General features: G+C 45.6%; 2 protein-coding genes across 4 annotated transcripts in view; one reads left to right on the forward strand and one right to left on the reverse strand.

Annotated features, from left to right (window-relative positions):
- LOC309523618 (protein eva-1 homolog C-like) overlaps window positions 1-9,854 on the reverse strand; it is a 26,379-nt gene extending 16,525 nt beyond the window's left edge. Inside the window, exon 1 of one of the 3 annotated variants that reach the window (XM_082207584.1) lies at window positions 9,771-9,854. Coding sequence is in view for 2 of the 3 variants with exons in the window: in XM_082207582.1 (XP_082063708.1) it covers window positions 1,857-1,956 (100 nt within the window). In the remaining variant the exon portion in view is untranslated. Of the gene's footprint in view, window positions 1-1,856; window positions 2,098-9,770 lie in introns of those variants that run through there. The other 2 variants (XM_082207582.1, XM_082207583.1) reach the window with 2 other exon arrangements.
- On the forward strand, window positions 4,209-23,762 carry CLIC2 (chloride intracellular channel 2). Its single transcript, XM_082207616.1, has 6 exons — window positions 4,209-4,690; window positions 12,278-12,387; window positions 13,111-13,236; window positions 17,437-17,543; window positions 18,655-18,836; window positions 22,144-23,762. The coding sequence occupies exons 1-6, from the start codon at window positions 4,631-4,633 to the stop codon at window positions 22,303-22,305; spliced, it is 747 nt and encodes a 248-aa protein (XP_082063742.1). The 5' UTR covers window positions 4,209-4,630; the 3' UTR covers window positions 22,306-23,762.
- The last annotated feature ends 1,419 nt before the right edge of the window (window positions 23,763-25,181 follow it).

The following is a 25,181-nucleotide window of genomic DNA, read 5'->3' on the forward strand; positions in this document are numbered from 1 at the left end:
CTTGCTATTAGAATCATAGAATTGTATGGTTGGAAGGGACCCTTGCAGCCATACATGTCTGCATTGAGTTGATTTTAATTTTGTACAGTCTTAGAAGAGGTGTGTCTATGGGGATGTGACTATGATTACATTGGTAGTCATCTGTATCCAGGGCAGCAGTCTACCAGCTCCACCTGGTACACAGGCTGAGACCCTACGTGCCCGCGGATTGTCTTGCCAGAGTGGTGAATGCTCTGGTTATCTCCCGCTTGGACTACTGCAATGCGCTCTATGTGGGGCTACCTTTGAAGGTGACCCAGAAACTACAACTAATCCAGAATGCGGCAGCTAGACTGGTGACTGGGAGCGGTCGCCGAGACCACATAACACCGGTCTTGAAAGACCTACATTGGCTCGCAGTACGTTTCTGAGCACAATTCAAAGTGTTGGTGTTGACCTTTAAAGCCCTAAACGGCCTCGGCCCAGTATACCTGAAGGAGGTCTCCACCCCCATCGTTCTGCCCGGACGCTGAGATCCAGCACCGAGGGCCTTCTGGCGGTTCCCTCATTGCGAGAAGCAAAGCTACAGGGAACCAGGCAGAGGGCCTTCTCGGTAGTGGCGTCTGCCCTGTGGAACGCCCTCCCATCAGATGTCAAAGAGATAAACAACTACCTGACATTCAGAAGACATCTTAAGGCAGCCCTGTTCAGGGAAGTTTTTAATGCGTGACATCTTAGTGTACTTTTGGTCTTTGTGGAAGCCGCCCAGAGTGGCTGGGGAAACCCAGCCAGATGGGTGGGGTACAAATAATAATAATAATAATAATAATAATAATAATAATAATCTGCGTTGGTCTGTTGCAGCAAAAATAATGCATACTATAGCACCTTAAACTCTTTGTTGTACTTAGTCATTTTTGCTTTTTGCATGGAGTTCTTTCCTTTAAGGCAGCCCTATAGTGTAGTCCTGGGAGTAATTTAAGTTCTAGAAACCCCAAATGTGACAAGAATTTCCATTATGGGGTGCATAGGGGTGAGGGAAGAATGCATTAAAATTAGGAAGATGTACATATCTACATAGTGCTTTCAAAGGCATTTGAAAATTTCGGAAATGAGCTGAAGAATTGCCCTCCTAGATTCAAGTCAATAATACTCCAAGGCTGCTCTTCAAATGAGGGCCAGCAAAATGTCACCCACTTTTCTTTTTAAAGTCTGGAAGAAAAACTTCCTAATGGTAGAGCAAAATATCTCAGAAGGTGGTGGGCTGTCCTGTCAAGGAATCTGTAATTTCCTGCAACAGGGGTCTGGGCTGGATGACCCATGAAGTCCCTTGCAACTCTGTGATTCAAGGAGTCATCAATCAATAGTCTAAGATAGGCATGTCCAACAAGTAGATTGTAATTCACTGGTAGATCACTGGACATTTGTGGTAGATCACTGGTAGATCACTGGCTCCCCCAAAAGAAGCTCAACAACTTTGGTTCCCCCAAAAAAGCTCAACATAGTTGCCCTGCACCCCCCCAAAAATGGGACTTTCCTCCTCCCTAAATAAAGCTCAACAACTTTGACCTGAATCCCCAAAAAAGGGATAGATCACTGCCAGTTTTTAACTCTGTGAGTAGAACACAATCTCTTGGGAGCTGGCCACCCCTGGTCTAAGAAAAAGGCTCTTTGAGTCAGCCTTTCCACTGTCCCCCTTCCTTTCTTCCCACCTCCGCCTCTCTGCATGGAACAGAGATTTCTAAGATCTTGTGTAAGGTTAGTGGAGGCTGCCTTCCCTCTACAGTCACTGCCTGTTAGGAGACAGCAGTTGCAGCAGGACGGATGCTGGAGAAGAGCCTCCCTCCTCTCAGTTTTAGCTCATCTCACAGACTCACCTGAAAACTCGGGAGCTGCCTTCAGCAAAGTTGAAAAACAGAAGAAGCCCAGCACAACCCCAAACATCCGAAGCCAACTCATCAGCCAAGATCCGGGCATCGCATCATACACACAGTCCTGGTTTTCCTGCTGTTGCCTGCCCCTGTGCTCCAGACTTCGTGGTCTCTCTCATCTGTTTCTGCTGCTGGAACTCAAATGCTCCTATTGTCCATTCACAATGAGCTGGTTCTTAGCACTGCCGGCAGTGCGGGTGTGTTTCCTAGTTAACCAAAAGAGGTCCAGTAAGTCCAACGTTCCTGATTGGACTTACTGGACCTCTTTTGGTTAACTACCCCTAAGCCAGGGGTAGTCAGTGTGGGGCCCTCTACATCAACCCCTGCCAACTTGGTCAATAGCTGATAGTCCCAACAACGTCTGGAGGGCATTATTGCCCTACGTTTAAGAGGCCCCAAAAGAACGTTTATTATTCCAACAGAAAGGACAGTGAAAATAAAAACACTGCAGTAAACATTTATATCTGCATATATCCTGGGAGATAGGTGAGGATGCATCTTAAAACTAGAAATCTAACTAAAACCTGTCTTGCAATAAGTGTATTTGCACGTGAGATGCTTTCACAATGAAAGTACCTTTATGATTTCATATTTAGCATATATTAAAACCTTTAATGTACACCAAACCAAGAGCAGTTATCTGGTTTAGTAACATTTTGATTATGGTTATTTCTTTACGGATTTATAAACACAATACGATGGTGTGCAGTTGATAAGTATATTTCTGTCACATCTGAATAATGATACCTGTTGTAGAGTCTGGTTTCCCTGTTTCCTTCCTTTTTTAAGCCAGTTATGTAAAACTTGTTTTTTGGATTTAGATGCCCCTTGTGGTCTGATGCCCTAGACAATCACTTACCCAGCTTGCAGATATATATATCCTCTCAGGTTCATTTTTAAATTGGCCATCATACACCTGGGTTACGATGCCTATCAATTTTGGTTTGTACTTTAAAGCAGCAGTTTTGCCAAGAGATCAGTAGCAGCCTGGACAATCTCTTGGTAAAATCTAGGCCAATGTGAGGTGAACAGAAAGCCAGGCAGCTGCTCCCTCCCCACAAAAGCAGGGGCTGTGGGGTTCTTGAACCCCAAAATCTGTGTTGAGTGAGGCTGGTGGGAGCCATAATCCCAAACATTTGGAGGGCACTGGGCTGGGGAAGGCTGGGTTAATCCCTCAGCAACACATCAATAAGTTTGGTTGAATGCCCCACAGCCAAAGAGATTGTCTCATCCACCACTGCCTACAGAATACGCTGGTTTTGAAAACTGAGGTCAGCAAGGACAAAAAGGCAAGACACAGAGGAGCACCAGTGGAGCTCTTTAAACAGAGCTGTGAAAGGCGGCTATTTATGGCAGAACACAACATACTGGACAAACATCAGCCGGTTTTGCCTCGTGGCTTGCTCCGAAGAAAGGCAGCATGGTTTCTCTCCAGTTTCTAGGCTTTGTTAAATTGTTTAGAGAGGAAAACTTCCTCCCTTCAAAATAAGGGGGAAGATTCAGTTGGGTTGAGTGATAGTTTTTTGTTTAGTTTTAGAGTTTTGTTTTCATTTTGTTTATTAAATGAAATAAAATATAAAGTGTAAACATATTGAGTTTGGTCATGGGATCTGCAATAAAATGTTGCAGTGTGGAATGATGCCAGGGTTCTTGCCAGTCAGTTATCTGATCTTCCAGAATATTCCTTTCTTCATTCCCATCCCTCCCATCCTGCACAGACACTCAGCCGTGGGGGGGGGGCATAAAATGTTGCTGAGGGCCACCAAAAAAAGGCCTTGAGGGCCACATGTGGGCCACACATTGGAACACCCTGCTCTAGCAATAATGTGTGGGGTCATAGGAAGGGGATGTGGGGTTGCAGGGGATGTGGAAGTTGCAGATGCTTTGGGGTTTGTGAGGTTCTGGATCTGAGGGAGTAATAGGTGTGTTTTACCGGGGTTTGTGTTGGTATATGGGGTTGTATTTGTATGCATTGGAGTCTGTGGGTTGCAGGTGTGTGTTGCAGTATGATATATTATGGGGAAATTTTGTCAAGGGGGTTTTTTCCAGTTCTTTGTGTGTCTGAGCATCACCAGTGTGTGGAAAGGGTATTTCATGGTACCCATGACAGTTTGATTTCTAAATGTGCCCCTGGGCCCTCAAAAATGGGAGTATCTTAGTATACTGAAAGTGCTTGAGAGAAGGTATCACACACACCCCAGAAAACCCCCCAAATCTAGGAGTGATATATTAAATAAGCGACCTCTTAAACCACTACAGGAAAATCTCCGGCTTGTTTCCTGTAATAGGAACTCTGGTAGCTGTGGAGTTGCACTCAAAGAACAGAAGTTATTCTGGGATGTTTCTCAGAGAGTCAGGGCAACATCTGGCTTCCTTGATATACCAGAGGAGAAGGTGCCGTGTTGCTCTTTGATAGCCCAACATTGCTGACTCATGCCTGGAACCTGGTAGGCCTCTGTGGAAATCCCCCCCACCCCATGGGGTCAGTCTGCACACCTCAAAGCTTCTGGCTTAAATAGTGTGGAGGAAGGAAGGAAAGTGACGGGGGTGAACTCATAGCCAAGCGACATACAGTCCTGGAGAGGGAATCATCTTCACAGCTGCCTGGAGAAAAACACCGTACTGTCAGAATTCCCACCTGCTTCCCTGTGGACATTTGTTGAGAGACAACCAGAGCGAAATAACCATTCACCAGTAGTGTTTTGCGGGAAGAAGAAGAGATGATGGCAAGTCGACTCCGCAGCCCCCTGAAGGAACCAGAGATCGAGCTCTTTGTCAAGGTAAGGGTTGGACTAATATACTGCTGTTGTCAGGGTGAAGCTTTGGGGCAGAAGCCGGTCAGCAAAATATGTTTAGTAATGGGACCTGCAACAAAAGCCCTGGGGTATTTTTTGCATCAGCCTCAGATCAGCTGCCGATTTCCCCTCTTCCCAGAATGAATAGGAAGGTTCCCAAATGCAGTTGGACTGGCTCAGTTAAGCAAAGTAATCCTGTAAGATTTATAGGAGTCATTCAACTAAAATTTACTCGCAGAAGACCTGTTTGTTTGTTTTTTGTTAAAGATTTTCTTCATTTACAAAAGTGTTTGCAATGTCTCTCTCTCGTATCCCCCCCCCCGTAACATTTTTACAAAGCAGTTTCATTTGTTGAGACATTAGGAAGGAAAGGGGGAAGGAGGTGGATGGGGGGAAGATGGATGGGGGTGGGGTCTTGTGGCGATGTTTCTATTTTACTTACTAAATGTAGGGTTTGGTGTCAGCGTTGCTTGTGCAGGTTCTTTGCTGTTCGCTTGTGTTCCTTTGGTGATGAGAGAGGTTGGGGTTGGCCTAGGTTGTGGTTGGCTGTGGTGGTCTTTGTTTTCATGTGTGAGTGGGGTGGGTGGGTGTTTTGGATCAGGTTAGCCATATTGATTTGTATGCTGTTGGTGGATTTTTGTCATTGTCTTGTTGGGCTGTGTATGTGATAAAAGGGAGCCATACCGGGGTGAAGGTGTCTTTTTCTATTTGTCCCCATGTCAGTTTCAGTTTATTGGTTAATTTTTCTAGTACAGTGGTACCTCGCAAGACGAAAAGAATCCGTTCCGCGAGTCTCTTCGTCTTGCGGTTTTTTCGTCTTGCGAAGCAAGCCCATTAGCGGATTAGCGCTATTAGCGGCTTAGCGGATCAGCTGATAAGCGGCTTAGCAGATGAGCTGTTAAGCGGCTTAGGATCAGCTGATAAGCGGCTTAGTGGCTTGGGAAAAGGGGGGGGGACACCCCAGGAACTCGCAAGACATTTTCGTCTTGTGAAGCAAGCCCATAGGAAATTCGTTTTGCGAATCACCTCCAAAATGGAAAACCATTTCGTCTAGCGGGTTTTCCGTCTTGCGAGGCATTCATCTTGCGGGGCACCACTGTAAGGCTCTTTCCCATAGTATTTGGTACCATTGGTCCATACTTATTCCTGACAGATCTCTCCAGTGTCTGGTTATGATACTTCTGGCTGCTGAGAGTAGGTGGGTTATGAGTTCTTTGTGGTGTAAATGGGCATTGTTTTCTTGGAAGATGTTTAGTAGGGCCATTTCTGGGGTGATTTCTAATACTTGCTTGGTTATTTTACTTATTTCTCGTATGGTTGTTGTCCAGAATAGTTGGATTTTGGGGCACTCCCACCAGATGTGGAGGTATGTGCCTCGCAGAAGACCTGTTGAAATTAATGGAGCAAATTTAGGCTCCATCTGTACTATCCATTTAAAGCGGTTTCAACTTTCACAGCTTCTCCCAAAGAATCCTGGGAACTGTAGTTTGTTAAGGGTGCTAAGAGTGTTCGGAGACCTTTATCCCCATCATGGGGCTACAATTCCTTGAGTGGCTAAGCAATCATCCCTCTTCCAGGGAACTCTGAAAACTGTAGATCTGTGCGGGGAACGGTGGATCCCTTAACAACTCTCAGCATCTTAGTTGAGTACCACCCACTTAGTCCAGAGTTTAAGATTAGCTTAACTGTGCCACTGCATTAATGTGCTATGTTCCTATGTGTTTGTGCACTTCTTTGTGCTTATAAAACACTGTCATTCTCCTTCCAGGTTTGCATGCTTGGGTGTGACCAGTTCACAGACCCAAAAGTTTGGACTTGCTTAGATTTCACAACACTGAAGATTTAGTGTACTGATGTGTACACAGTGTGCCTATGGGAGCCAGGGACTAAGTATACGCCATACATTTAAAGCCGTTTTGCCTCCTAAAGAATCCTGGGAACTGTAGTTTGTTCAGGGTGCTGGGTTGTAGCTCTGTAAGGGATAAACTACAGTTCCCATGCTTCTTTGGTGCCTGTGCTTTAAATGTATGTTGCATGTGCAACAAGACTCTGCCTCCAACACAGATTCATGCCACAAATTCCATATTGTTTGCTTGGCTTTCGGTGTTTTCAGAAGCTTAGTTAGTTTGGGGACAAGTGCGGGGAGAGGCAGTGCTCCTCTCAGGAAGTTGTTGTGCCTGACGTTCACCCTTAACTTATCAGCCCTGTCACAGAGATCTGTCCCATAGTAAATGTGAATGTTTTTACAGGATACAGATAAGAACTGTGCAGTGCCCCAAAAATGGCTGCAGTATTTATTTCGTTGTTGTTGTTGTTATTCTTTTAAGGCTATATCTTTCAGCCTCTCTTGCTAAGGCTTTGTGCAAACTGTACCTTTAAAGCACATTCGAAGTACATTTCTCCCCTCACATACTTCTGGGCACTGTGGTTTGTGAAGGGTTGCTGAGACTTATAACTGAAAGATTGATTAAAATAAAAAAATTCCTTCCAGTAGCACCTTAAAGACCAACTAAGTTAGTTCTTGGTATGAGCTTTCATGTGCATGCACACTTCTTCAGATAAGAAGTAGCTGAAGAAGTGTGCATGCACACGAAAGCTCATACCAAGAACTAACTTAGTTGGTCTTTAAGGTGCTACTGGAAGGAATTTTTTTATTTTGACTATGGCAGACCAACACGGCTACCTATCTGTAACTGTAAGATTGATAGAAGAGTTCTGTGTGAGAAACAGAATAGAGTGGTTTTTCCTCAGGGTGTGAGGCTGAGAAAGATGGGAGCTGCCCCAGGTGGAAGCTGGGAAGACATGGATCTCTGTGAATTGAAGTCTAAGACAGAAGGTTGATAGAATATTAAAAAAAATTCATTTATATGTTGTGTGTTGCTTTTTTCTTTTTCTTCTCTCTTTCCTTTTCCTTTTTATTCTTTTGCTCTCTTTAGATATTACCTTTGTTTGGTTTTTATTTTATTATATGTGGAAAACCTTGTTTGTTTAAAAAAGAAAAAAGAATTGTAACTCTGTGAGGGGTGAACTACAGAATTCCTTGAGGGAAAGAATGTGCTTTGAATATGCTCCAAAGTTATAGTGTGTACACAGCTTGAGTCTTTAAGGTGCATACACGATACATTAAAGCACATTTAAAGCGCACATCCCCACAAAGACCTCTGGTCACTGTTAGGGGTTTCTAAGAATTGTAATTCTGTGAGGGGTGAACTACAGAGCCAAGAGTCTGAAGCAAGGATGTGTTTCAAATTGAAATTGACATGTTTTGCTGAAACTAAGTAGGTCTTGGTATAGTCAATGCTTACAGAGGAGACTGTCTGGGAGCAAAAAGTGTGCCATGTTGAGTTCCACGAAAGAAGGAAGATGGGATATTGAACAGGTAAACTCAGATTTTCAGTGTAGGGCTGCTCCTTATGCAGGGTCCGTGATCCGTCAAGCTCAGTATACAAGGGGTGTGCAATTTCTTTGCCTCTGAGGGCCAGCTGCAGGCAACAGTGGTTGCTGGAGAGCAACCCATCAGTAAATTGATATAGTATTACTGGTCTACCCTGCAGGAGCATCGTAAAGATTGCTGACATCACCTTTCTGAAGAACTCATTTATCTTAACAAATCATAATTAAGGTATCAGATCCATGATCCATTCTCTTAACAATGCCCTTTGTTGGTGGATCTCTGGGTTCTAGTAGAAAAACAAAGTACACCCCACAATACTAAAACCAGTCTAGGCCTGACATAAGCGGTGTTCAAACATCATATTTAATAAGTGTACATTTTGTGCACCTGTGAACACAGTGCTTGAGCTGTGCGCTCCTGTACATGTAACATCCAAATAGGTAAAGGTAAAGGGACCGCTGACCATTAGGTCTAGTCATGACCGACTGTGGGGTTGCGGCACTCATTTTGCTTTATTGGCCGAGGGAGCCAGCGTACAGCTTCCGGGTCATGTGGCCAGCATGACTAAGCCACTTGTGGCGAACCAGAGCAGCACACAGAAACGCCGTTTACCTTTCCGCCAGAGCGGTACCTATTTATCTACTTGCACTTTGACGTGCTTTTGAATTGCTAGGTGGGCAGGAGCTGGGACCGAGCAACGGGAGCTCACCCCATCGCAGGGATTTGAACTGCTAACCTTCTGATCGGCAAGCCCTAGGCTCTGTGGTTTAACCCACAGCACCACCCGTGTCCCCAACATCCAAATACTTTCACACAAACACTTGTCCACATGTAGGGACAACTTGTCCCTCTGTTCAGTGTAACGTGTGAATGAGCCTATATTGGGAAAGTGGGAAGTTGCCAGGTGACTGTTTCTTTTCTTTTTCCTCATTTTCTGAAAATAAGTTTCTATACCTTAGTGTTGTACAGGAGACTGGTTTCAAACTAAAGCAGGCTAACATGATTGTGCGAAGTTATTTCCACATCAAATCTCAAGAGTTCAAAGAGGGTGTTGTTGTGGGGAAAACACAGATTTGATCTCTGGAAAAGATGAATAGGCTCCTTAGCTTCACTAATGAAAAGAAACAGAAATAAAAGGATGGGGATTATTGTTATGGAAAACTTTAGTATATTATTTCCTCCACACCTTCCCTCTTGAGATTTTCCCTGGCCAGTGTGCAGACTCCCTTCCTGTTGGACCACAATACCAAAACACTGTCATTCTCCTTCCAGGTTTCCCAACCAAGAGTTCTGTGTATTTTCCTTTATCTCACTTCCCGAGGCCCTGACAGCCACAGGCCAAGAAGATAATGTTTTGCCACAATAGACTGGCAAAGAACACCAAGGGCTTTCAGTATTGCTTTCACCCCTGATACAGCTCCCACCTAAGGAAACGGAAGCAATGTACGGTTTCATTTGAAAGCAAGAGAAAGAAAATAAATAATGCCAGCTTCCAGCTAAGTGGCACCTCCCAGGGTTTGAGATGGGGTGGGCTTAGCTACTCAGTGGTAACTGCTGTCTGTTGTGCCTGGGGTGGGGGGCAAGGGGCATTGCAGCTGGTGGCAGGATAAGGGCAGGTCCACACCATGCATTTAAAACACATCCAACACACGTCCAAAGCGCATGGCTTACCTCAAAGAATCCCAGAAACTGTTAAGGGCACTCTCCCCCACAGAGCTGCAATTCCCAGCACCCTTAACAAACAACAGTTCCCAGGATGCTTTGGGAGAAGTCACATGTTTTAAATGTATGGTGTGGAGTCCTGCTTGACTCAGGAATAACAACAAGCAAAAGTAAGGGCATAATTTGCTGCTGCAAGAAAACAGTTCCCAAAACCCATTTCGAAGTGGTATGAGATTTGGAGACTTGTAACTTGCTCAAGAATCGGAGTCTAAACTACAGTTCTGTGCAAGTTTGAATTGGAGTAAGTGGAACTTTCATCTGAGTAGCTGCGTAGGAATGAGTACCATGTCCCAGCAATGACTCCATTTCTCAGATGGCTGGAAAAAGAGAACTAGGCTGCTACACTTTAGTTGTGCAGAGGAGTGGATTTCAGTAGCTGCAGCTTGCATAACAAGCTACAGCTTGCAATACATCCATTAAAATTGTAGGAGCCACCTGTCCTATTTGCATCTGGAACCCGTCTTTCTCTCCCTCACACACTCAATTCCTGTCTTCATCTGTTCCCTCGCTCCAACATAGTAATATTATGTGTGCTTACATGGACGCGGGTGGCACTGTAGGTTAAACCATAGAGTCTAGGGATTGTCAATCGGAAGGTCGGTGGTTCGAATCCCCGCAACAGGGTGAGCTCCCGTTGCTCGGTCCCTGCTCCTGCCAACCTAGCAGTTCGAAAACACCTCAAAGTACAAGTAGATAAATAGGTACCGCTCTGGCGGGAAGGTAAATGGTGTTTCCGTGCGCTGCTCTGGTTCGCCAGAAGCGGCTTAGTCATGCTGGCCACATGACCCAGAAGCTGTACGCCAGCTCCCTCGGCCAGTAAAGCAAGATGAGCGCCGCAACCCAGAGTCGGCCATGACTGGACCTAACGGTCAGGGGTCCCTTTACTTTTACCTTTACACGGAAATAAGACCCACAGAATTGGACTGACATCTGAGTAGATGCCCATACATGTACATATTATGTGGAAATTTAATTCTAGTTGAGGGTGCATTCATCTTGATTTGTTTGCAGGAGCATTAGATAGTGGTTGCATATACAACATACATACATGTAAAGTACTTTTAAAGCACATGACTCTCCCCCCCCCCCCCGAATCCTGGGAACTGCAGCTTACTCCTCACAGAGCTATAGTTGACAGAACTCTTAGCAAACTATAGTTGCCAGGATTTTTTTGAGGAAGATCAGGTGTTTTAAATGTACAGTGGTACCTCTGGTTATGTACTTAATTCATTCCGGAGGTGTTCTTAACCTGAAACTGTTCTTAACCTGAAGCACCACTTTAGTTAATGGGGTCTCCCGCTGCTGCCGTGCCGCCACCCCACAATTTCTGTTTTCAACCTGAAGCAAAGTTTTTAACCCGAGGTACTATTTCTGGGTTAGCAGAGTCTGTAACCTGAAGCATATGTAACCTGAAGCATATGTAACCTGAGGTACCACTGTACTTTAAATGTATTTATTAAATTTCTATACTGCCCTTCATCTGAGGATCACTGGGCAGCTTACAATATAAAAACACTAAAATACATACCATAATTACAAACAGGTTACATGATGTTGCATCAAAACAAGTGTTATCCCATACTTTCCAGTGCATTTTCTCCCTCACTTTCCTTATTGCAAAAAGTCCAAAGTTGCAGGGAAGTGTGTTTGTTGCAGAAGATCTCTCCATCAGCTATAACTATGCAACCTGTATTTGCTGGTATGCGAATGAATCCCATCCAGAAATACTGACAATGCACCCTTAATCACTGCATCAGGTTGCCATACTTCGAGTTTCCTCTGGAGCTAATGTAGTGGTAAAAAACTACTGACATTTAAATCTCACCTCTCCTGTGGCCAGCACCTCTATCATCCCTTTCTCCAAAATACTGGGATACCGACACTGACCTCCTTTATGGCATTACTATGATGGATGTAAAGTGAGAGGAGGTGAACTCTCCATCTCTGCGGCTATTTAAGCAAAGGGAAAACAGTCACCTTCCAAGGATGCTGTAGTTGTATCTTGTACTTCAAGTCCTGCATTAAATGGGGTGTGTAGATTTGATTACCTCTAAGCAGTGCTATTTTTCTGGAAAAAAAGAGGTGCCAGAACTCACCATAAACGCCTCCCTTGTTCTCTTATAATGGCAATGGTGCCCACCTGAGAGGTGCCGGAACTGAGTTCCAGCAAGTTCCAGCTGGGGGGAACCCTGCCTCTAAGGCCCCATTCAGCTCTAAAATTCTAAGTTCTGTGAACACCCAACACTAAATAAATAAAGCATTTTTTAACCACCATTTCCACAAAGCAGCTGCCAGCATGATCTGAGATTTCTCTGTTGCATGTGCACCGTATAACACAGAAAATTAGCTGTTTAGAACTGCCGGAATCTTTCCTTGTCGGGTGTGTGTGTGTGTTGTGAAGCTCCTCTCATAGAGGGATGGCCATTGAGTGCTTCCCATTCTGCCTCTAACTGCAGGCTGGCTTAGATGGAGAGAACATTGGGAACTGCCCCTTCTGCCAAAGCCTCTTCATGGTCTTGTGGCTCAAAGGCGTCCGGTTCAACGTGACAACAGTTGATATGACCAGGTAAGAGGATGGAGGTGGACCTCTGCATCCTTCATGCTTCACAAAAGATTAGAGAAATTCCAAGACCTGCAGTTTGGCAGCATCTTTATTAGGAATATATATATATATATATATATATATATATATATATCACATAATAGTGAACAAGCTTCTGAGTTCTTGAGAATTGTTAATCAGGCAGAACTGGTTAAACAAAGCAGAGAGGTGGGTGGCTGGGGGAAGAAAGGGAAAAAAAAAGATTTTTGTATTGTAGCCACAAGGTCTGCATCTTTCTAGATGAAACTTCTTTTAAAGTCTGTGCATCTATCTACACACACATGCACACACTCTGTCTGTCATAGAGGCAAACATCTATTCCAGTCAGGCAAAAACACTCAAGGATGATGCAAAGCTGTTTCGGTGGGGGTGTCAACCTGGGAAGTGGGTGTGGCCTGGGGATAATCCCAAAGGCCAGATAGAGTGGCCTGGAGGGGTGCATTTGACCCTCAGGCCTGAGGTTCCCTGCAATACACAGTTAACTTTTAGGATGCAGGGCTATTGTTGCAGTGATAGCCACGTGGAGATAGATGCACAGTCTTTAAAAGAAACTTAAAGGAGTGGCTGCTAGCCATGATATCTAAATGGAGCCTCCATTTAGGCTCCAATATAGGCAGAATACCTCCAATATAGGCAGAAGGAGACTCTTTTCCTTTTCCTTTCCTTCTGTTGACCCCAATTGTTTAGGAAACCTGAAGAGCTAAAGGACCTGGCCCCTGGGACCAAGCCTCCGTTCATGGTGTTCAACAAGGAGCTGAAAACAGACTTCCTGAAGATTGAAGACTTTCTGGAGCAGACTCTTGCACCACCCAAGTACCTCAATATCTCACATCTTAGGCTTCTTTCATTTCCTCCTAGCTACATATCCCTCTGAAAATGTTAGCCCCTTTGCCCTGATTTCAGATGTTATTTCGGTTGTGCAGAAAAAGCACTTGATGCATGTACAGAGGCACTCTCTACTTCATGTGCAATGCCAGGTGCTGAGGCAGAATCCTGTTGCATTTTCCATGCACAATGTAGAGAAACTGCCTTCCTCTAATCGACCACTTGTAAAAGCTGCATCCTGTCAATTCAAACTAAGCAGGGCAATTCAAGCTGTGGTCTTATCTATTGGGTTATTTTCTCTGTTTGACTGTCCCTTTCACTCTGACCGAATGTACAATGCTCCCTGAATGTGCCAGGAGGATAGGTTTTGCAACCACCACCTTTGGCAGGGCTTCAAGTGTATTTAACAGCTGTGAAGCACATAGAAAGGCATTGAATGAAGTATTCCCTATCATGGTGCTGTCGCTGAGGGAGAAAGCTGCATCTGTTGAGGTTTTACCTGTGCTGCCATGGTTAAAGGGACGGGAGCCTTGTTACCTGCAGATGAGGAGCTGTGGGATGCTGGCAGTGAGGAACAGATAAAGAAAGGCTGGTCGCAGCTGCACCATGCATTTAAAACACTATTCTCCCACTTTAATAGTTGTGGGGAACACTGGGAACTGTACTGTGTTAAGGGTGCTGTTAATAAGCCACAGTTTGCATGGATGGTAAAGTGGTATAACAGTGCTTTCAGTGTATGGTGTGGATGTGACTAGAATCAGGAACTTGCATCAGTCAGACCTTGGAAATAAACACGGCTTGGGCTGCATGCTCTACCCTTTTTATAAACAGTAGAGGTATAAATAGATTTATTTATAACACACCATATAAAAGCACTCCTTCGTCCAAAGAATATCTCAGCGTTCTATTGTTGGGGAAAGGAGAATAAGGCACTCTTATATCAGGCTCCTCCCATGTACTGTAGGAAGCCCATGGCAGCCCTTACAGCGTCTATTTTCTGTAGGCCACTGGGAAATGGTTGTGCCATCATAATCATTTGTGTTTTGAGAAAGATATAATGGTGCAGAAGCAAACACAAAGGCAGGCCTTGACACGTAATGTCAGTCTACTTGGATTTTTTTTATTTGGGAAATCCAGCTCCCCAGGTGAAACCAAAAGCTCATTTCTGAGTGCTTCCAAACACCCTGTTTATGGAGCATTCACCCCAATATGTATGCACGGAGATTAGCCAATGTTGGCTTTGTAATGAGCACCCATCTTGCTTTGTTTGTAGGGAGGTCAGATGACATTGCATCAGAGTAAGTGTTGTCCTATACTTCCCAGTGCGTTTCCCCATTCCTTTCCTTACTGCAGAAAGTCTGATCTTTCAGAGAACTAGGTTTTTTGTGAAAGGTCTCTCAGTTACACAGCTTGATTTTGCTGGTATGTGGTTGAATCCCACCAAAAATTAGCAACGGTCTGGAAGTGCCCCCACCCTTTTCCTGTTGTTTTTCTTTCTGTCCTCACCAGACAAAGCTGGCTTTTGCCTCCACTGTGGCAGGGATGTGTGACTCAAGGCAGGGCCTGCCCTACCACAAGGCACAGTGAGGCTACTGCCTCAAGCAGCAGACACTGGTGAGCAGTGGCAGATGCTCTCTGGTTGTTCCCTCCAAATCCACTGGCCATTCTCATCTGATGAGGGGGCAGACTTCTTGGCCTGTAATGCCCCCCCCCAAGCTGATTTGATGCCTTCAGGTGTGCTGAGAGGATTCTGGCCTGTCATCAGGACTGAAGTAATAAGAATCAATTGCCAGTCTAGTTGAATTCTCTACAAGGAATGCAAAGGGGGCATCATTTTGTCCTTTGCCTTTGGACTAGTGAGTTCCACCATCCTTGATCCCTGACCATGCTGGCTGGGGCTGATGGGAGTTGGCGTGCACAGGTTTCCCATCCCAAAAATTCCCAACCCCTGTACAGAAAGTGACAGCAACATGGTCCAGAGCGACACAATTTTAGCTCCGCTAGGATGCTCACCAACGTGATAGCTGTGTCTTTCGGAATGTGAAATGAACATATGCAACTAAGCAACGACCTCTTCCAGGGGGTGGCGTGACCATGATTTTGGCCTCCCGTTGAGAGACAGGGACTGCTTGTAAAACCCATCTGTTTCCCCACCAGGATCGGGGAGGAAGTGTATTGGCTGGAGAGATTAAAAAACAATAAAGGGAAGTTCTCTATCACTGCAGGGAAGAGAGGGGGGGTGTTGAGGAGGAGAGAGAAGGACACAGAGAGCCCCAAAGAAAGTGGAAGAGGCACAAAGAAGGTTGCAGATGGGAAGACTACATGCATGCCCCAGTGTTCAGTTGTAGGGATGCAATGGAAGGGATGTTCAAGAATTTATTTCCACCCCCACTCCCTTATGGGGTCTCTTTGCTCATTAAAGGACTGTGCATCCATAGCCAAGCCAAGGGAAACAAGAGAGCTAAGGATAGGAGCATAGCCAAGATGCGGTCATAGTTGGCACATGCTCTCTCAATTCTCTGGCCACAGCTGCAGTAAACAGGAGGCACTTTAAAGGACTAATGCTCTGCAAAGGGTCTACCTTGCAATCAGTCGCAAGCGCAAGAGAAGCGCAGATGCTTTGCTGGCCGGGGCTGATGGGAGCCGGAGTCCAGTGACACCCAGGGGGCCACAAGTACCCCAGCTCTAACCACTAGGCTGCAATGGTTCTTAACTTCTTGGGAAGAAAGAAAGTGCATGCCATTCTGAATCTAGTCTTTCAGGTGTCACACGAGAGTATAGATTACGCCCAGAGAACTATGCTGTTTCCATGTTCCACATCCCTTTGTTGTAAAAAAAAAAAGAAAAAAGCCCCAAAGACACTTTGGTGTCAAAATTTCAGCTTAAGACACTAAGGCTTACCATATATTTAAAGCATGTTTAAACCACGTGATACTCCCTAAAGGATCCTGGGCACTGTTGTTTATTAAGGGTGCTGGGAATTATAACTCAGTGAGGGACAAACTGCCGTTTCCAGGATTCTTTGGGGGAAACAATGTGCTTTAAATATATGGCGTGTCCACAGCCTAAAAGGTCAGTGCCAAGGCCTCGAAGGAAATGCAAAGTATTACAGCAGTACCCTCTGCTGGTTGTAAGTTGCATTGCTGGTACCTACAAGCTTTTCTCTTCCCACAAACCAGCACCAGAAGGGCTTTAACAGCTGTGCAGAGGCTGAACGCTCAGCAAATTGCCAGCCCTGGCCGATCAAATTTTGCTGCCTACTAGCAAAGCTTATTTTTAAAAGGTCAGCATCCTTGGGCTCCCAGTAGTGGTCCCCCACTGCCAACCCCTAGAGTCCTCTGACCCTGATGTTCCTCCTCCTTGATTTTGCTGCCTGCTCGCCTGTCTTCTCTAAAGCAGCAAGCAGGAGGGCTGAGCAAAGAAGAGGAAGAGCTGCAGCAGCATCCTTTTCAGTGGTGATACAAATTGGGCCCAAGGGGTCTCTTGCGGGTTTCCCTATGACCACTGCAAAAACAGGATGCAAGACTAGATGGGCCACTGGCCAGCCTGGTGCAGCAGCAGGGCTTTTTCTTATGTCATTTTGACAACACAAGCCAGCACACAGGGGCAAAAGCAACGAGGAGGTGGATGCCCAGACAGTGGTGGCTGAAGGCATCTTGTCAAGGACTTACTCTCCCTGCAAAACTGAAGACAACACTTCCACTTAGATACAGGATTTCTCTGTACCATCTCAACAGTTGACATGAAGCTTCAGGGTTTAGCTTGCCTCATAGAGTCTTCGGAATGAGGTGTAAAATCTTAGTGGGGAGAAGCCAGGATCAGGGAGGCAGGTTGTTTTCTGCTTAGCTTGAGAGATAACACTGTTTACTCAGCTACCAGGTATTTCCTATAACCTGCCAGGTTCCACCTCCTGTTTCTGCTGGGTACCACTAGCCTCCACCCCTACCCTACCAGACTCTGCCCCTTTTTACCCTACTGAGGTTTCAGAGACCTTGTGTTGTGCTCAGTTGTATGCCATGTCTCTAGAATACCTTCTTATAGTGTCCAGAATTGTGTCTCTTGTTCTTTCAAGCTCTTATGAGATGGGGTTCGAGACAATAAGATAAGCAAGTGGCTAGTTCAATGGAAGCATGAGAGTTCTGAGTTATTTTCCTGCACATCTAAATTAACTCTGTACTTCTAATTAAGGTACCCCCGGCTCACCCCACAAAACCAGGATTCTATGGCTGTTGGCAGGAACATTTTTGCCAAGTTCTCTGCGTACATCAAGAACCCCCACAAGGAAGCAAACAAAAGTAAGATTATTAAATTTATTTCCTTTGGGAAATATGTAGAATGAAATAAGCAAGGATAATACATAGGAGTGATACTAATTGTATTATCATATTCATAAAAGGGGACTCAATAATCTGGGAGTCATGGCATTTTTTTAGGGGGGCAGGCTTCATGTTAGGGGGGACAGAATCGAGTTATCTGTGATGCAATTAGTCAGTTAGTTAAGTATTTAAATTTATTTAATTGATTCGTACTTCCCAAAACAATACACGAACTAAAATACTGCTGTTCTTTGCCATGTGCACTTATCCAAATTTTCCAACCAAACAATGTTTACAAAAATGCACATATTAGGACATAAAAACAAATATATTAGTGAGAATCATATTCAAAAATGCATTACAGAAGTTTGTACGTGAGTGAACACTGTAGGCAAAAAATGTGTTTACAAGAATAAATTTGCAGTAAAATCCAGATTAATTTCCTTGGAGGTTTTTCAATTGGTTTTAATCACCAAATTGCCTGCACCACCTGCACTGCCACCTCCATTGATGGCAGAGAAGTGGCACTTGCATCAGCACTGATTTGGGGTGAGATCTTGGGTCGATTTCAAGTGAGATCTCCCATGGTCCTTGAGATCTTGTCAGATTTTGGCAATATCTTGCCTGAAATTGGCAAGTTGTCAGCCAAAATCAGTGCTGATGCAGGCACCACTTCTGCCACAGACGGAAGCAATGAAAGGGTTGCCACCTGGGGGGCTTCCACTACCTGCGGTGGGAGCCTCACCCCATCTAATGGTTGGACCAGCCCTGATGGTTAAGCAAAACTGGAAGCAACAAGCACCCCCATTCTCCTCCTGGCTGTGCCAGGGGTGGACAGAAGGAAAGGTGTTTGTGCAAGCCCAAGGCTTTCCTAGACTTGTTCATGCTGAGCTATGGTATAGCTTGGCAGCCAAATGTAGCCATTATCTTGCCCATATGCAAAGCCCTTAAAATATAACAGGGTTGACATATTTCAAGGCAGTCCATAAATCAATAGATAAAATTGGTTAGAAAGCAAAAGCGAAATGATGGACTAAAACTGTTTAAATTGGACAAACGCTTAAATTCGTGGCTGGTTCTTATGATTCAGATATGGAAAAGGCTTTGTTGAGAGAATTCAAGCGCCTGGATGATTATTTAAGCACCCCACTCCCAGAGGAAATTGACCAAGATTGTGCAGAAGATGTGCTGGTCTCCAAGAGAAAGTTCCTAGATGGGAATTGGATGACATTAGCTGATTGCAACCTGCTCCCCAAACTCCACATAATCAAGGTGAGTACATTTCCCAGTATACTAAGCTGATGACGTCTGTTCCAGAGATCACGGCTCAGTTCTCCAAGCGGCTGCTTATGGGTAGGGATGCAAGAAGGCATTTCCCATTCTGCCCCATGTTTATTATTATTGTATTTTATTTTAGTTATTAAATTTATATACCACCTTTTCCTCCAAGGAGCTCAGGGTGGTGCACTTGGTTCACTAATCTGCATTGCATCCTCACAACAACTCCACGAGGTTGGTGGGGCTGGGAGACGGTGGCTGGCCCAAGGTCACCCAGTGAGCTTCACAGCTAAGTGGGGATTCAAACCCTGGTCTCCCAGGTCAGAGTTCAACACTCTTATACACCACATCTGTCACATACAGCACTGTTTCTGTTCCACTGCAGCTTGTCTTCCACCCAAGATGTTGCTTGATTGCAGCCTTGACTTGAGATGGGCTAAATATTTGTCACTAGACCACATGATCAGAGTTTCCCAAATTCTGCTGGGAAGGACCTTAGCTCATTAGCAGACCATCTGCTTTCCATGCAGAATGTCCCAGGTTCAGTCCCCAGCATCTCCAGGAAGGACTAGGAATGTCCTCCCTCTGGAGGCTTCCGGGTTAGCGCCTCCGGCAATGGCGGATTTCCTCTGATCAGGAGGAATCCGCTCCGTGGAAACTAGGGTCTGGACCGCTATGGCGAGGTGGAGACCCATTAAAAACCTGTGGACGTGGGATTCGGCTGGCACCTTTCGTGCCTCCCCTACTCGCGGGGAAACCCGGTTTCGGGGATCCGGAGCGACGTGGGGTGAGCGGCGCGGTGCCTCGAATCGACTGCTTTTTTCACGGAGTGAAGCCGCATTGCTGTTGCCGGAGAGTGCTGACTTTTTCCTGTGGACAATTGGACTCTAAACAACTACCTGTGAGTAGAACGGAAAATTGGATCTCTAAACATCTTAATTTGGCATCGAAACGGGAAGGTTTCAAACAGGAAGTCCGCCTTCCTTTTCTGTAAATAGATCAAAGCAAAGACGTTGCAAGCTAAAGTCTGGAAAGTCTTTTGTAAAGGATTAAATCTCCATCAGCTAAAAATACTAAACCCCCCTTGGAAGCAGGAGAAGAGGGGGGAAAGTCTAGATTGTTTAAGCCTGCAGGAGAGAGAGTGAAGAAAGTTAAATCACCACCGTTTTGAACCTGGGAACGGGCTGCCAGTAAGATCGACATTTTGGGAATGTTCATTGACTGTGAATAAAACGTATGTTGACAGATAGTTAAACAAGAGAAATATATTGTTTCCATTGTTTCCTTTTGCACTTAAAAAGGAGCAAAAAAGAGTAACTAATCGAAACTAATTCTGTTGCTGGATCTGCGTTGGATGGATACAAATAGAAATTGTTTCCCCTAGAGGGAGCTTTTGAAACTGTTGCAGGAGTGGAGCTGGGGAATTTTCCAGCTGCAGAGATTAAAGAGTGTGAGAATCAGAGTCTGACCTTGGACAAGAATGTTGACAGAAGAAGCCTTAGTGATTGCATTTTGCAAGACAAGTGCTTTATTGGAACAGCTTCATGAGAAGACGGATGTGTGGATTAATAAAATTGACAATTTGGGACAAAAAATTACTGAGTTGGGACAAAAAGGGAATATCTATACAGAAATTACTCAGGAATTGACCCAGGAATCTGTTTTGACATGGCAAGCTATGGAGAAGACGAAGGAGAAAGTTGTTGTTGAACCTCAAGTAATTCAAGTGGAGAGAGCCCCGGCCTCTCAGAGGCAATTTGATGATCATAAGCTGTTGCCCTTTATGATCGAATCTAGAGAAAGTCAGATTTGGTGGGATGGAGCCCTGCTTGGATTGGAGAAGGAAAGTTGGATAGATCCTCCAGTGCAGGGATGTTCTGGCCTTTGGGATCTGGATTTGGGACAGGGGGAGAGTGGCACTCTGATCTGAAATATCTTTTGGACTTTAGTTCTGACTATGGAGAATGGGCTGACCCGTCGAGAAGGAATAAAGACATTGATAGGTTGGAGTTTCCCCGAGATCTACTCCTCAGTGCCAAAGGAAGGAAATTAAGAACAAGATCAGCAGAAGATAAAGTCAAGTGCATGTATAAATATGAAGAAGAACTGTAGAAGGGACATGGAAGAGAGTTAAAAGCCTCGGACAGAAGGTCACCAGGTTGATGGACCATATGGAATTGACAGAAAGGACTGACAGAATCCGAGACCAGGGAGAAGAGACGGTGGAAGAAGATTGGGAAAAAAGTTTTAAAAAATTTATTTAGAGAAATGTTGCAAAATTAATGAGTGTTAGAAAAATGTTGGAATGAAATTATATGGCTTTAGTAGAAATGTTATAAGGAGTTAAGTACAAATAAGTTTTAGGGTTTTAATGGTAAGATAAGGTTAAAATAAATTAAGATAACTAAATGACAGGAAACAGTGAAAGATGGAAAGCATTTGCTGAAATAATTAATAACTAGAACACAAAAAGGGAGGTGTGAGGAGGTCGATGAAACAAGTTAATGAAAGATAAAAATATGGAAATATTGGATGTGTTTTTAATTGTTTTTGCTTTTGTTTTTGTTTTGATGTATTGTGTCTTTTGCTTTTTTATATGTACTGTAATGTATTGATTTGTATTGTTTATTTTTTCTTTTTCTTTTTTACTTCTCTCTTTAATTCTTAAACTTTTAATAAATATTACTATTTTTTTAAAAAAGGAATGTCCTCCCTCTGAATCCCTGGAGTGCCACTGCCAGTTAGTGCAGGCAGTATTGAACTAGATAAACCAATGGTCCGACACAGTTTAAAACAGCTTCCTGTGTTCCTCTATGTAAGCTAAAGCACAGAGAGACTGTTGTCAACTTCTGTCAAGGTCACGCTCTCTACCTTAACTACATCTGGCATCGACATGCAGCTTCCCGGGCCCACACACTCCAGCAGGGCCCACCAGTGCTGATGGCTGCCCCAAGCCCCTCTCTGCAGTGGGTTCTGGGAGACTGCCATTTAAAATTTCCCATGATGCCTTGGAGTGCCCAATGTTCTGCACTCTGGGCCACTGTAGGCAATTAAAATGGCTGCCTTTTGGAACCAACCAGGGGCAGACAGCTGCTCATTTCCCACTGGAATTCTACTACCAAGGAAGCTTGCTAAGGTGGGGTGGTGGATAATCTTGCCCAGGGATCATGCCAAACCTGGCACCAGTTTTAATCACCCATTAACTGCCCCAACCTTTCTCTCTCCTGAGCAACACTTTGTGCTTAAGAGTAAATCAGTCTCCAATTATTATTATTTCTCTACATCCATCCCTTCCCCTCAGATCGCTGCAAAAAAGTACCGCAACTTTGAGATCCCCTTGGAGATGACAGCAGTTTGGCGCTATCTTCACAATGCCTACGCCCGCGATGAGTTCAGTCACACCTGCCCAGCTGATGAGGAGATTGAACGCACCTATGCCACTGTGGCCAAGAAGATGAGCTAAGAGCCATATTCCATTCGCGTTGGCTCCTGGCATTTTCAACTCTCCTTCTCGAGAGGCTCTCGTCAGCGAGTTCTTTTCATCATGCTGGCTTCAAGAGACACCTCTCACATTTGTTCTGGACACTCCACCACACTAGACCTAAAGGAGTTCTTCAAACTTTTTTAGGGAAAAAGAAGTCTCTTCATTCTGTCTGTTCTGTCACATCTGAGTGCCTTCTTCCCATGATGAGTTGCCCAGAAGTTGCTATACATTCCACTTTGTGGTGGCAGAAGTAGCTAGCAACCCATGACCTGTGGACACGGTTGGTATGTGGCAGTGGGGGGCTGGTGGCCGTTGAGACTAGTATGGCGGGTAGCTGGGAGGCCAACAGTAGGTGGAGCCAGAGCTGATGGGTGGGGGCTGGGAAACATACACCTGTAAAATGCCTGCTTGTGGCTGGTGAAGGCAATCATCACTAAATGCTGCCATTTTCTATCCACAACACTCCAGGTTCCCCTTTGGCTCCATCTCAGCTGACAAGATTGTGCCCTATCTGTGCTGGTTCCCACCCCAGTTAATAGCTAATGATACTGTATGAGGGTAGTAGCAATGTTTGTAATGTAATCAAATATACAGCTATGTACCATGCACTGGGGAAAACAATTAAATATATCTCTGGCCCCCCCTGTGGCGCATTGGATCAGTGTGCCTGGCTGTTAACCAGAAGGTTGATGGTTTGAGGCCACCCAGGGACAGCTGTGGGCAGGATCCCTACTTTGCTGGGGATTTGACTACATGACCCTCAGGATCCTTCCAACTCTACAGTTCTATGATTCTAAAGGATAAATTTCAGAGGAATAGCTGTGCTAAGTTTGTTGTAGCAAAACAAAAAACAAACACACACAGATGTCCTTAGGGCTCATTAAAGATTTAAGGCATGTATTGTTGCCTAATAAATGCTCCTTGGCCATCACACATAGGAACATAGGAGGCTGCTTATTCTGAAAGTTGGGCCATTGATCCATCTTGCTCAGCATTGTCTGGGAGTGGGTCTTAGGTTTCAGGCAGGAGACGCTCCTAACCCTATCTCTTCCCATGAATGACTGGGCAAGCTTTTTGAAAGTATTGGTACTAATGCAAGAGGGAGGCAGGCTGCCATTTACTCTGCTTTGGCCAGGAAGCTAGAGTTGGGCTGCCCGTCAAAGGAGGCAATATTACGCTAAGCAGGTAACTAGTCTGGTCTGGTCTGTGTCAGCTGACCATGGTCCCTTATGCCACAGTAATGTGTATTAGTGTTTCAGGTGCCACAAAGGCACTTGCTTGTGTGCTTGTCTCTCGAGGAATCTCTTAGCCTTCTTCCATTGCACTAGAACAAGGAAACTTTCCACTTAAAAAAATAGATGTGCCAGTTTACTGTCTATTAAAAAAAAACATTTATTTTATATACAACTTTATAATAAACTTTATTTTATATACAACTTCCACAACTTGGCCTGGATATGTGTATGGAAAATCATTGCTGGAGACTGCTTGAGTATGATTGCTGCATGGAGGCAGGGCAGTCTTTAGCATATGCGGCGCCAGGGTGCAAAGATGCGCCCATCTTGCTGCTGCTGCCACCGTCTCCCGAGTAGTAATAAATGCTACTGTCAGGGGTTCAGGAGCAGAGGCGAGGGAAAGGGAGGAAACAGAGAGCGAGGGGGAGGAGGCAGAAGAAAAGATGAGTGATGACGACGACCCGAGATCTCCGAGTCTTTCCAGTGAATCAGAAGATTCACAAAAAGGAGCACCAGTGGCCAGGGCAAGGGGGGAGACTAGGGGGACACCCCAGGAAGATAGAGCCAGAGGGGACTCAGAGGGGAGCAGTTGGAAATCGGGACCAGCGTCACCGCCAGAGAGCAGGGATGAGGAAGGGCGCCAGGGCTCAAGCGCTGGCAGCTCACAACAGGAGGGAGGGCACGAGTCAGGAGTGGCCACACCTCCATCGGGGAGCGAGGAGACGGTTAGACGGAAGGTGGAAGGTTGGGCGCGCGCGCCAAGTTCAAATGCACAGGAAAGTGGTGCAGTAGGCAGCCCGGAAAGGGAGCCAGGTCCTAAAGCCCGGCGCAAGGAGACAGGAGAGTCCGGGGGGTCGGCGTCGGAGGAGTCCCGGAGGGAGGAGACCCCGGGGGGGCAGAGGGACCCAGAGGAGAACTGTCAGGCGGAAAAGGTGGAGCAGGGCTAGGATATTAAGTTGGTGCACAAGGGGCGGAGACTCAGACGGAGCTTCGCCGATCTAAGCATAAGACGTAGAGTTGCGCGCAGCAGCTTGAGAATGGAGACTGTAACTCAATAAAGACTTTTATTTAATGATCGCTGGCTGGCGTGATCCTCTGTGAGCTAGGATCTGGAAGCAACCCTGACAGCTACTTTCACGGAGGGAAGACATGTGGCTGAGGAAGGGAGGTGCTGCCTTCACACAGGGGAAACTGGGGTGTGTGGCTGAGGGAGGGGGGTCCTACATTCAGGCAGGGGAGACTGTTGTGGGGTGAGGGAGGTAGATGCTGCCTTCACACAGGTGAGCCTGGGGGCAAAGGGGAGGCCAACCTGCCAAGCGCCCAGGGCGGCGCTGCACTGCTCCTCCCAGCGCCGTTGCCATTGTCCCGCACGCTCTGCTTTCAGGAGCAACAGGGGCTTCTCAGAGGGGGATCAGGGCCCGAGGAGTTCGCAGGATAGGTAGCGGCCTTGGTCTCAGCAGGCTGCTCCAGTGGCCCAGGAAGTCAACCTAGGAGAAGAAAATGAGCCTTGCCTTGCCTTTGTCCCCCCCCCCCCCGCCCACAGCTGATTGGCCAGCTGGGACTCCGGAGAGCTTCCACTGCTGCTGCCGCCACTAGCACCCTTCCTTGACCAAGCTCATC

This window comes from Podarcis vaucheri (genome assembly GCF_965113315.1).
Source record: "Podarcis vaucheri genome assembly, chromosome: Z".
In the NCBI taxonomy this organism is placed as follows: Eukaryota; Metazoa; Chordata; class Lepidosauria; order Squamata; family Lacertidae; genus Podarcis; species Podarcis vaucheri.